Source organism: Vespa mandarinia, chromosome 9, assembly GCF_050613455.1.
Source record: "Vespa mandarinia isolate Hongniang chromosome 9, ASM5061345v1, whole genome shotgun sequence".
In the NCBI taxonomy this organism is placed as follows: domain Eukaryota; kingdom Metazoa; phylum Arthropoda; class Insecta; order Hymenoptera; family Vespidae; genus Vespa; species Vespa mandarinia.
Genome location: NC_140818.1, coordinates 2,375,001 through 2,387,500, shown reverse-complemented (window position 1 = coordinate 2,387,500; position 12,500 = coordinate 2,375,001). Strand labels below are relative to the sequence as shown.

Sequence of the window (12,500 nt, the reverse complement as noted above, 5' to 3'; positions counted from 1 at the left end):
CGAACGGTGTCGCGCTCGTCAACCGCCCAAACTTTTCTTCTATGCCGCTTGAGCGCGCTCACGGCGCACAGCTGACGGCCAAGGGCGTCGCTATTGAGGAAACATCCCTCAATATAATTTTTTTATATTTTTATTCTCTACTTCCGACAAAATTTCAAACGATATATTACTTTTTTACCTTCTTATTACTCAATTTTTTCCTTGTTTTCATAATTTGTGACACGCTTCTTCGCTTTTTTTTTCTTTTCTTTTCTTTTCTTTTCTTTCCTATCTTTTTATTTTTTTATCTGATTCAGTGTTATAGATTAAAAATAGAAATAAAAATATATATATATATATATATATATATATATGTTTTTGTAAAAAATAAAGTCTATAAATATAACAGGTATCATAAGGTTATAATAGAATTAAAAGTAAACGTGATTTTCTCGAATGAAAATATTCTTCTTCTCTCAATAAAAGATAATCTAATCCTCTATGACCAAATTTCTTTTTCATTTCCACGAAAAAAATTATATAGTATATTCATGTCAGAGTATTATGTATATTATTATAATTGTATCACACTAATTGTATGATTTATATTTAAATAAAATATAAAAATAAAAACCGAACATGAAGTAACGATGAAGTTTGAGTGGCAATAAAATTAAATAAAATTGATAAAGATTATAGATATCTGAATAGACATATCTGTATGACTTTGAAATAGTTTTAAAGAGAATTTACAACAAAAAAAAAAGAAAAAAAAAATTCTAAATATAACTAAATAAAACCAAGTGATTTTACTTGTTTACGCCAATGCGTCGTCGCGGGCATAGAACAGAGAAATCATGGAGCTTTTGTTAAGTCAGGTCCAGCGTTATCGTGTAATGTCAGTTTAAAGATTACAACTATTATGTTAAAATGAACCCGACAAGTGTTAAGAACTATTCGATTATAGAAACAATTGGTGCGGGTACTTATGCGACCGTTTATAAAGCAAAACGAAAGGTAAGAATATATAATTTGAAGTTCGAAGCTGTGGAGCTTCTTCTGTTAAGTCAAATCCCGCGTTATCATGATAATGTTAGTTTAAAGATTACAAATTTTACGTTAAAATGAGCTGGAACAAAATTGTTAAGGACTATTTGTTTATTGAAACAATCGGGTGTAAGTAGTTATGCGACCGTTTATAAAGCAAATATAATTTGAGGTTCGGAATCGGAGTCGTCTCTTTCGCAAGCATTGAAAACATATGATTTCAGGAACGTACATAGGCAGATGCGTTAAGGAAGTTTCATTTGTTTTCTTTAAGATTTTTCGAATCTTTTTTCTTCAGATATTGTTGTCTTTTTTTATATTTTTTTTGTCTTTTTTTTTGTTTTTTTCTATTTACAACTTTATTTCATTTTTCACAATTCGACATGAGATATGATATGCGTTGATCTTATCGTAAATCATTCGTGTACGCATGAATCGTTCGTCCGTGTTTGTTCTTTTTTGTTTTTTTTTTGTTTTTTGTTTTTCCACTTCTTTCTTTGTTTTCTCTTTCGAATAAAAATTATTTTTAATGATGACGTATCAGACGTAGAGATTGAGATCGATTATGTTTAGAAAAATTATTAATTTGGTGAAATAAATAAATAAATAAATATATATATTTCTATATATATATATATAAACATGAATGAGAAACGTATTGAAGCTAGTATAAAATAACTATATGTGTATGTAGGTTATTAGTGTTTACCGATGGTAATATTTATTGAGCTATACCAATATCGAAAAGATAGTTGATGTGTATCTTGCGAATAATCGCAATATCTAGAGATAAAAATTCAATGTGAAAATCTTAAAATTTTTTTAATATACTCATTATTCCAAGAATTATTTATTAAATATATATATATATATATATATATAGAGAGAGAGAGAGAGAGAGCAAGAAAGAATGTTAATCTAAATATCAACATTATCTCTATATCTGAAAATAAAATTCGACGAAACTCTCAAGTAGATCGTACCCTTCAAATAAATAAAAATTTTTTTGTTTTTAAATATAATCGATATTAGAAATAATTATTTATTAATTATTTATTTAATAAAAAGAAGAAAAGAAAACGAAAAGGAGAAACAATTTTTCTTAGGAGGAACCATGTGATATCGTGGCAATAAAATGTGTGAACACATCGGAGTTGTCAAACTCGGCGATCAACAATCTCATGACGGAGATAAGTGTATTGAAGATATTAAATCACGAACATATCATAAAAATGAAGGAATTTTTCAGTATCGAAAAGTGCGTTGAATGTCTATTTTTTCATCTTTTTTCTTTTTTTTTCTTTCTTTCTTTTTTTTTTCTTTTTTTTTTTTACGTAAATCGAATAAATTAATTAAATTAAATTATATCGAATTGTTTGATTAAAAACAAAAAAAATATGGTTACGAATCCGACGGACGAATATAAATGAAATTAAATTTTTATAAATTATATTTTATTTCTACAATATATTTTACTTCAATTTATTTTATTTTATTTTATTTATTGATAATAATTCATTAAAATAATTTTATTGTGTTTTATATATATATATTACATGATGGGCCAAAAGTTCTCAAATGATTTTAGACATCGATTAATCTTTTTCAAGACTTTCTATAATAACATTCGTTTTTTTCAGTACGTAAAACTTCCAAACCTAATCAAAAAGCTTAGAAGAAATACACGAAAAGGAGCAATTGATTTTTTAAATCACTTCGGAAATATTGACCCATCTAAAAATTTTCAATTCATTTTGTATTATAAATATCGTTAAATTAAACTAATTAAAGATTTAATTTAATTTAATGTAAATATATATGTATTTATATATTATATATTAATTATATATATGTAATATCGTGAACTTGATTCATTTATCGAAACTTGATCTCTTATTTTTCCTTCGAATGTAGACGAGTATACATTGTAACGGAGTATTGCGATGGCGGTGATCTTTCAAAGTATATTAAAAAACATGGACAATTGCCTGAAAACATATGTCAAAGATTATTACAACAGCTAGGTTTAGCATTGAAATATTTGAAAGATCAAAACATCAGTCATATGGATTTGAAGCCGGAGAATTTGTTTCTCGTGATAAAACCTTATTTGAAACTTAAGCTTGGAGGTTCGTTTAATAGATATTCTCACACATATATTTGTCAATTTATAATTCGGATTGTTCAGAAAGTTCGCGTCGATTCTTCGATATTTATTTGTGTACTAAAACACATCAGTAAATGTGTCTGTCTATCTGTGTGTGTGTGTGTGTGTGTGTATGTGTGTATGCAAAAATAAAAATATAAAAAAAATGATAAATAATTTATCAATATATATGTATATATTACATATTAACACACACACATATATATATATAAACAGTTTTATGAAAAATTTGATCTACTACTTATAATTTTTTTTGAATTAAGCGATTCATTTAAATTTGCGTGTTTCATCGAAGATGAAAGACCATAATATGAACTTTCCGAACAATTGTAGATATCGATTGTAAAAATCGATCATAAGCATCAATCTTTGATTTATTTCGTGGATTGCTTTTTTTTCTTCTCTATTTTTTTTCTTTTCTCTTTTTTCTTTTTTATCATTACAGATTTCGGTTTCGCACGGTACACTAATATCGAATTCATTTATGAATTACGTGGGTCATTACGTTACATGGCACCGGAGATTTTATTAGTTAAAAAGTACGACGCTCGTACAGATCTTTGGAGCGTCGGTGTGATCATGTATGAGTGTCTTTTTGGAAAGCTACCTTATTCTGTTACTAATTCTGTACAATTGAAGAGGCTAATGATAGGACGTCGTCCAATCGAGGTGATTGTACGAAAAAGATTATTATTATTTTTTTTTTTTGATCTTTCTTTTGCTTGTTTGAACGAAAAGCACAAAACAAAAAAAGAGACTAACAATAAGATCGAAAATCATGATCCATCTATTCTGGAATTGATTGACACATTGAATTGTCGTATGACCGGCACTCAATTTTGCAGAATTTTTTTTTGTTCGTATCTTTTACTAAGATTTTTAAGATTTAAACTTTGTCATCCAACAAGATTAAATGTCTAATATAAAAGAGTATGAACAATATAAGAATCGAAAATAACTGGCACTCAACTTACAGTTTACAGAATCTTTTTCCAAGATATTTCTGAAATTTTTTTTGTCATTTAAAAGATTAATCATTTATTATGGAATAAGATCTTAGATCTAATATAAAAATTATGACAATGAAATCATCTATTTCTTTCATTTATACAAAAAGTTATAACAGATATCAGATATCAGATTAAATACGTTAAACAATGTGTATAAATATAAAATATAATAAGTTTATAATTTTGCGATCACGTTAATTTTAACGATAGAAATTTGTTAAAGAGTATTTTTTTTCTTTTTCTCTTTTTTCTTCTTTTATTTATTTTTTTTTTTCTTTTTTTTTTTATTTTTTCAACGTTAACATACAGATTCCAGAAGTGCCTCCTATATCCGATGAATGCAAAAGTCTTCTGTCATCGTTGTTGAAGTACGATCCTGAAGCTCGCATAAGTTTCGAAGATTTCTTTTCCAATGCGTTTTTGGACTTGAAACATGCACCAAGCAAGGAAAGCTATCAGAAAGGTTTGGAACTTGCACAAGAAGCTGTCAAAAAGGATCGTGAAAAAGAATCACAAGAGGCATTCCATTTGTATTGTGAGGCCTTGAAATATTTTATTCCATTATTGATAAGTAAGGATTATTTTAACTTTTTGAAACGCGTGTTTACATTTTTTTTTTTTAATAATAATAATTTTATTGCATCCTATTATTTTATTGCATCCGATAATTATTTTATTGCATCCGATAATTTTATTGCATCCCTAATTGTTGTCCGTTTGGTCGTCAGACGACAGTGATTCGGAAAAAAAAGAGGCTATGAGGTTACACGTGAACGATTATATAAATCGAGCGGAGGAACTCAAATTACAATTTAAAGATAAAGAAAATAGTCAGGAAAAGAAAAGGGTTAACCAAAAGGTAGAAGAGACAGAATGCGTTCCAAGGACATCGTCTGAAGGGTTGTCATCCCCGTTAAATAGATTCCCGGGACATTCTTTTCACAAATTACGTTCGTATTTTATGATATATTATATATATTTAATATAAATATTTTTTCTCAGAAGAACAATATATATTCATATATATTTATAATATATTTTTATATACTGATAAAAATTTACATATATATATATTTTTTTCTGAGAAGATTCCAAGTATGCATCTTGTTTTGTTTTTTCTTACATCTATATCATGCCTACAATTTTTTCCATAAAAATTTCTTAACATTAGATTTACGGAAGTCATTAATTTGACGAATTAAAAATATTTAAAGTTAAAAAAAAGTTGTAAATATTATTTCTCATCAATTTATTTTGACATTGATCGATTTATTACTAATAATATGAACTAATATTATAAAAAATTTATCCGCGGATATAACGAATAAAAATGAGTATAAAACGAGTAAAATCTAGTATTAATTTGTGATTTTTAATTTATTAACAAACGATTTGATTTGATTTTCTTTTTTCTTTTTTTCTTTCTTTCTTTTTTTTTTTCTTTTTTCCTTTAATTCAATGCATTAGGAATTCTCAGCAAGAGTACACCGAGTATGGCCGATGCACTCGACATTGGAGAAGTTGGCGTGCAATATCTTTCTGAGGGCAATTACGTTCAAGCTTTAGAAAAATTTCAATCGAGTTTAAGTGTCTTGGTACCGTTGTTGAGTAAAGAACCACTTGGCCATAGAAGAGATCTGCTTCACGAACAGGTGATTTTGTTATTCATTTATTTTTTTTCTCTTTGTTTATTTTGCTTTTATTCTGTTAAAGTATATAAAATTATCCAATCGTTATCACACAGGATGTTGTGCGAAAAGTTCTTAGATGATTTTAAAAATTTAATTATAATTAATAATATTCTTCGAAATATTTTTAGGCTTTTCATTTAGGCCTATAGTATTACATTATCAGAGAAAAAGAAATTAACCAGGAATGTTTCGAAAAAGATTAATCGATTTTTAAAATCACCCAGTAACCCTGTAGTATTGTATATATTAGCGCTTAATTTTGATAATATCAATTTTCTTGAATTTTTAATATTCTATTTTTTTAACGATTTTAATTTAATTATGTACTTGTGTGTGTATGTGTGCGTGTTTGTGGTGTGTGAAAGAACATGGTTGGTGAAACACATTACTTTTGCATAATCAACATAATGTATTAAGTAATCTTCCATAAAAAATCGTATTTCGCAATGTCATATTACATGAAATCGGTACTTTCGCATATATTCAAAGAAACGTAAAAAGTATATAAGTGATATAATATAAGGTAAGTTTCGAAGATAAATCGATGATAAGTATAATAAGAAATACAGTGAGAAGAAAAAGAATACAACGATGTCTATTTGTCCTTGACCTTGCATAGTAGAGTATATATCATCAATGTTTCACAAAAGAATCTTTGGAGAATATTTTTTTATCAAATATTTTTCAATTTCTATTCTTTGTTCTTTTTTATTCTTCCTTTTTTTTTGTTCCGATGAATATTTTACGCACGATTAATATTTGTAGTAATATTTATTAGTTTATAAATATTGAGATACAAGATAAAGTTTAATCTTTTTATTATGGTATCCCCAAGTATAAAACAAATATATTAATATAATATTATATAAAATATTATTTTAATATATATATAACATTATACTAATAGTATATTATCCCTTCTCTCTCTTCTCTCTCTCTCTCTCTTTCTCTCTCTCTCTCTCTCTCTCTCTCTCTTTCTCTGTCTCTGTCTCTCTCTAAAAAAAAACATTATATTATATAATAAATATTTAAATATATATATTATTATATATATAATATATTAGATTAATAAAATATTAGTATTTCATATTCTCGAGAAATCCTTACAAATATTTTTCAAATCAATACAAATCCTTTTTAAAATAAAAAAAATCCTAAATTAAATGACGGGGCTCAAATTAATATAATACAATTAATAATAATTAAAACACATAAATTATTAATTATTACCTATTAACAGGTACAACTTTGGATGCGAACGGCCGAAAGTACGAAGATTCTTTTATCAGCAAAAAATATGAAATCTATCCAACGTGACTCTGACTACTATGATTGTATAATACAATAAAAAGGAAAATAAGAGACGATATTATAAAAAAGATGACATACTCTTATTTTTATTAGATATTATGTGTTATTATTATACGTTTTTTTTCTTTAAATTTTTGTATTAAGACTGATTATATATATATATACACATACCTATTTATACGTGTCCTAGTTTCATTTGTCAAATTGTAAAACTACAAGCCTATCTTGTAAAACTTACAAAGCTTAAAATTTTTATTAAAAGCTTAAGAAATCTCAAGAAAGTGTAATTTTTTAAATCATCTAAAAACTGTTTCTTATTTTTTATCTTAACTTACTTCATCCCGCCGTAGTAGTTAGTCGAAAAAAGAAAAAAAAAAATTTTCGTTCTTCGCATTATTATGCGTACGCAAAAGAACGTTAAAATCTAATGAGAATGATCCAGAAAATTGTTTTATATCTTTTTTATTTATCTTTCTCGTAAAACGATAAAGCTTGTTCCTGGAAAAAAAAGGAAGAAAGAAACAGAACAAACAAACAAAAAAGAAAATATAAACAACGAAAATATATTTTTTAATGTATTTTTATCTTATAACGATATTGTTAATAGGTATTAATAAAAACAGGCTTGTTGCATTGAAGTACCATTCCTTGAAAAAATAGAACGACAAAATAATAAAACGAAAAAATAAATGAATTATTTGAAAAAAATCATGCTAAAGTGATTTAACTAATCAATAAAATTAATGAGTTATGATAAAATACAGCTTTTTTATACATCATTGCTCTCAAAAAAAAAAAAAAAAAAAGAGAGGAGAGAAAAATAAAAACAGTAAATAAACTAAATAATTATAAAAATAAATCGTAATAAATTATATTATAAAAAAAATTCTTGGAAAAATTCGGAAGATTCTAAATGGTCCGAAAAGAAAAGGAAAAAGAAACTTACACAACAATGCTTTACATAAAACATGCAAACCAACCGATACTCACGAGAAACCGACGTGACCATACGCGTGACCATGATAATTTCCGTTTTATATTTAAAACAGATGAAAATATTTCAACCATATGTCAATTTCGTTCATATATATATATATATATATATATATATATATATATATATATATGTATGTATACGTAAAATTATATGAAAGAATTATATATATAAATTATAATAACTATACTCACTTTCTTTACTTTTTATTGGAGAAGACTATAATTTTTAAATAATTCATATCTTAAAATTTCAAAACATCTCAAAACGTTTTGTTATGTATATATATATATATATATATATATATACATATATACATATATATATATATATACATATACATATATAATATATATATGCATATAAATTAAACCACTTCCATAATCTCATCGACTAATATACGTGCATGTACATAATACTTATATAAATTGTTTGCTTCACTTACTTGATATATTCCACATGTTTATAAGTACTGTACATAAATATATATATATATCTATGAATATTAATTATATATATTGAATATTAAACATATATATAGTATTCAAACAGTATAATAGATTCGAAACATAGCTTATTCAGTGACGTCATGACTTAGACATGAATGTAATTACGTTGATAGAGAGAACGTGATAGACACCTTCCAAAATTGGCAATTCGAATCATTTATATGGATAAATAAAAGTCACACGACGTCTACTTTTTTTTTCTCCTAATTCTTTTTCTACAAAATACTTCATTCCCGAAATACATCGTAATATATCTCAAAGAAAAGAAAAAAGAAAAAAGTATTTGTTGTGTGTATATATATACACACATACATATATACCTATACATATACACACCCATAGTAGGAGAGGGAGGAATAGAGAGAAAAAAAAAGAAAAGAAAAAAAGAAAGAAAGAAAGAAAGAAAGAAAGAAAGAAAGAAAGAAAGAAAGAAAGAAAGAAAGAAAGAAGAAAACTACAAGATCGGAGTTGCTTAAACGGAAGAAGATGGCGCTAGTGAAACCACATCACCCCCTGCGATTTCCGGTTGAAGCACGTGATATCTAACGGTCGCCGTTGCTCCGAAGCGTCATGGAAATTTCCATTCTCGAGCACAACGCAACACAACTAAATCGCTCCCCCTATCTCCCCCTCTCCTCCTTCCCCTTCCTCACTCTAATCCCTCCTATCCCCTCTCCACCAGTAACCAATGTACATAAGCCCCCACTCCGTTAAGGCATTACGCCATCGGTCGGTCCACCTCCATCCTACGTTTGATCGCCAATCAGATTGCGTCTAGTTATGTACAGACACCCCCACCACTCATCGAAGACTGTCATAAATCCCCACTACTTGATGATTTTACGCGCTTTCGAGTGACTTGGCAACATCGCAACCGTTAAGTATATAAGGAAGGGTGGGGAGGAAAGGGGGGGAAACGGTGGTTAGGGGGCAGGGAGGGATAGGGGCGGTGAGGGACGGAACAATCGGAAGAGGAGGGTGGGGGACAAACGCGTTTGGTGGTGGGGATGGGAGTCGCGAAGTCGGAGGGAGGGAGGATGAAAGGGGGCGGAAGAGTATGGAGGGAGGATACGAGAAAGAACTGGCAACGTGTGCCACATTCAAATCTGAACGGAACCCGGGTCAGCCTCTCCGTTGAACGCCGTAAGAAAACGGCACGGAAAAGCGTGGTCGAACGCGCGAATAGAATAATTCTGCGTTCAGTAAGTTCGAACAGTGTTCGTCTATTTGGAGAATAAAATATTATTCTTCTTGATCATCATTAAATCATCCCATCTTAATAGCATGTCTTTTAAGCTCGCTCGCTCGCTCGTGTTCGCGTTCACGCAGTGAGTAAAAAAAAAAATAAAAGAAAAAAAAACGTGGCGCGTCCACTTCGTCTATTCGTCCGTCCGTTCGTGAGTTCGTTTCGTTTCGTTTCGTCTCGTTCCGTTTCGTCTTGTTTCGTTTCGTTCCATTCCGTTCCGTTCCGTTTCGTCGTTCATTTGTTCGTTCGTGTATTCGTACGCACGCGAGTGTTATATGTACGAAAGAGATCGAGAGCGAAAGCGAGAAACACAGGATTTGAAATAAACGCGACGACGAGCAGCACGATACACCCTGGTGGATGTATGCGCGCCCTGTCTCAGAGGAAATCCTATTGGATTCTTCTTAATATTATCCTATCTCCTGTTTCTATCTCTCTGTCTCTCCCCCTCTCTTTCTTTTTTCTTTCTTTCTTTTCTTTCTTTCTTTCTTTCTTTCTTTCTTTCTTTCTTTCTTTATTTCTTTCTTTATTTCTTTATTTCTTTATTTCTTTCTTCCTTTCTTTCTTTCTTTCTTTCTTTCTCTCTTTCTCTAGTTTTGTTTAACTCCATATCTCACTTCTCTCTTTCGTGTCGCGTATGAATTTCGCGGTTATATGTAGACCGGCGGCCGATGTAAATGTCACGAATAATAAATAAGGGTAGTGCCTTGACCGTGGGTCGAAAGTGTCGCTCAAAGGGGCGAAATTATGTGCATGGACGTTCAGACTAACGAGAAGAAGGAGAAGATGAACGACAGGATCATCGACGAGGACGTGCAGATCGTCGAAGCCCGTGTTACAAGAGGTAAGGATTTACATTTTGAGGTTATGGGTGGCGACAGTGCCGGCGCTAGCGGCAATAGTAGTGATTACAAGCGGCAATACGCCAAACACAGCGCGGTTGGTTGTACGGCGAAACTCTGTTGACAAAGTTAACCTATTGACTATACCTTGACTCAGTTATTTAAGATCTTGTCTTTTCCATATTTCTTGTATCATCATTCTTTCTCTTCCTCTCTTTTTCCTCATGCCTTTCATACTGTACAAATTATATTATACCACTACATTGTATCGCTTATACTCTTCTGATTCTTTACCGAAACTTCTCTTAATTTTATATCGTTGATATTAATCAACGAGATATACGTCTCTCTTTATCTGTTTTCCTTTTCTCTCTTTCGAATTCTCCTATTTCTCCTTTTGTGTTTTTCTCAAGAAAATACTTTCATTGAAATTCGTACGAAAGACCGGGACGATTGTTTTTATTCGTATCGATAGAACCTCCTCCTCTTGTATGTACGTCTCTATGCGTATATATATGTATATATATTTACATTGAAAATCAGTGTTCTACATGCGTGCGTCGCGATCGGTTTATAATTTTATAACGAGCATTGTATCAACGACATACTTTATTTACAAAACTTGTCAATGATTTAAGTGTGTTATATGAGAAGTATATATATATATACTACATATATATATATATATGTAAATCAATCATTTCACGATATATATGTAGGATCACGACTGGAGCTTACGCATAATTAAACGTTGCGCGCGAGACACCTTGCGCGCGCGATACACGGCAGACGGACCACGTGGTCGAATAAAAACACAAGCCCGAATCGATCTCTTTCAAACTGAACGTTTGAAAGGATTATACATACTACCTTGGCGTTTCTTCGAACTTTATCGATGGATGGCAAATCTTCAACGAGATGGATGAATGCTTTAATATCGTTTAGATATCTCTTCGTTCGTACGAAGTTTCGTGGAATGACGTCATGATTTATTTAAGGCACACTGTAAGACGATCCCTAAAAAGAGCGTTAGAGAGGGAGGGAGGGTAAGAGAGAGAGAGAGAGAGAGAGAGAGAGAGAGAGAGAGAGAGAGAGAGAGCATGTAAGAAGACGTAGCCGCATTTTAAAAAGGGAATGTCTCTCCCCACAATCTTCTCTTAATAGTGATCATAATAAATTATTATTCCTATTATTATTATTATTATTATTATTATTATTATTATTATTATTATTATTATTATTATTATTATTATTATTATTATTATTATTTTCGAAACATAATTTGGATTATACGATTGAATTTTTAACGAACAATGAAACATCTTTTTACGATACGTCGATGTTTCTTAACTTAACCTAACCTGAAATATCTTAACTTAACCAAACCTAACTTAAACTTTTTTTGTAACGTTCTTCGTTTATTTTTCGCGCCTGTCTGAATGTTGCTCGTTCATTGATTTGTGTTCTCTTACAATTACTTAAATTAAAATCATGCGAAAATGAAAATGCAAATGATCAAAATAAGGTAGATACTAAAGTGTTACGTATTAGTATCAACGATATATATCGTTTGATCTAATGTATCTTGTTGTCATCGAACGTCTAAGCAGTAGACATCCCATTAGGAAGGTGAAACAACATCGAGAACGAATCGATCGCAGACATTGCTCTGTTGGCGTCTTCTAATATGGCGGATGTCTTAGA

The 12,500-nt window shown here is 29.7% G+C and overlaps 2 protein-coding genes across 9 annotated transcripts in view; both read left to right on the top strand.

The window, feature by feature from the left end:
• The first annotated feature begins 807 nt into the window (after positions 1 to 807).
• Aduk (unc-51 like kinase 3 homolog Aduk) lies at positions 808 to 7,299 on the top strand. 6 transcript variants are annotated; one of them, XM_035877202.2, is made up of 8 exons: positions 808 to 996; positions 2,133 to 2,284; positions 2,941 to 3,155; positions 3,639 to 3,862; positions 4,513 to 4,774; positions 4,932 to 5,153; positions 5,671 to 5,855; positions 7,135 to 7,299. In XM_035877202.2, the coding sequence occupies exons 1-8, from the start codon at positions 910 to 912 to the stop codon at positions 7,240 to 7,242; spliced, it is 1,455 nt and encodes a 484-aa protein (XP_035733095.1). In that variant the 5' UTR covers positions 808 to 909; the 3' UTR covers positions 7,243 to 7,299. The 6 variants fall into 6 exon arrangements, with proteins under 6 accessions (XP_035733095.1, XP_085515351.1, XP_085515350.1 ...); XM_085659225.1 differs by having other exon boundaries at positions 3,639 to 3,868; positions 4,513 to 4,738; XM_085659224.1 differs by having other exon boundaries at positions 3,639 to 3,868.
• Positions 7,300 to 9,799: 2,500 nt separating this feature from the next.
• LOC118446492 (uncharacterized) overlaps positions 9,800 to 12,500 on the top strand; it is an 18,476-nt gene continuing 15,775 nt past the window's right edge. The window contains exons 1-2 of one of the 3 annotated variants that reach the window (XM_035877187.2): positions 9,800 to 10,316; positions 10,615 to 10,798. In XM_035877187.2, coding sequence (XP_035733080.2) covers positions 10,702 to 10,798 — 97 coding nt within the window. In that variant the 5' untranslated portion in view covers positions 9,800 to 10,316; positions 10,615 to 10,701. Of the gene's footprint in view, positions 10,317 to 10,480; positions 10,799 to 12,500 lie in introns of those variants that run through there. The other 2 variants (XM_085659517.1, XM_035877186.2) reach the window with 2 other exon arrangements.

Coding starts and splice junctions, on each gene's coding strand:
- Aduk (XM_085659224.1), top strand. CDS start 910: ATGAACCCGACAAGTGTTAAGAACTATTCGATTATAGAAACAATTGGT. Junction 3,156..3,638: donor TTTGAAACTTAAGCTTGGAG/GTTCGTTTAATA, acceptor TTATCATTACAG/ATTTCGGTTTCGCACGGTAC. Junction 5,856..7,134: donor GAGATCTGCTTCACGAACAG/GTGATTTTGTTA, acceptor ACCTATTAACAG/GTACAACTTTGGATGCGAAC.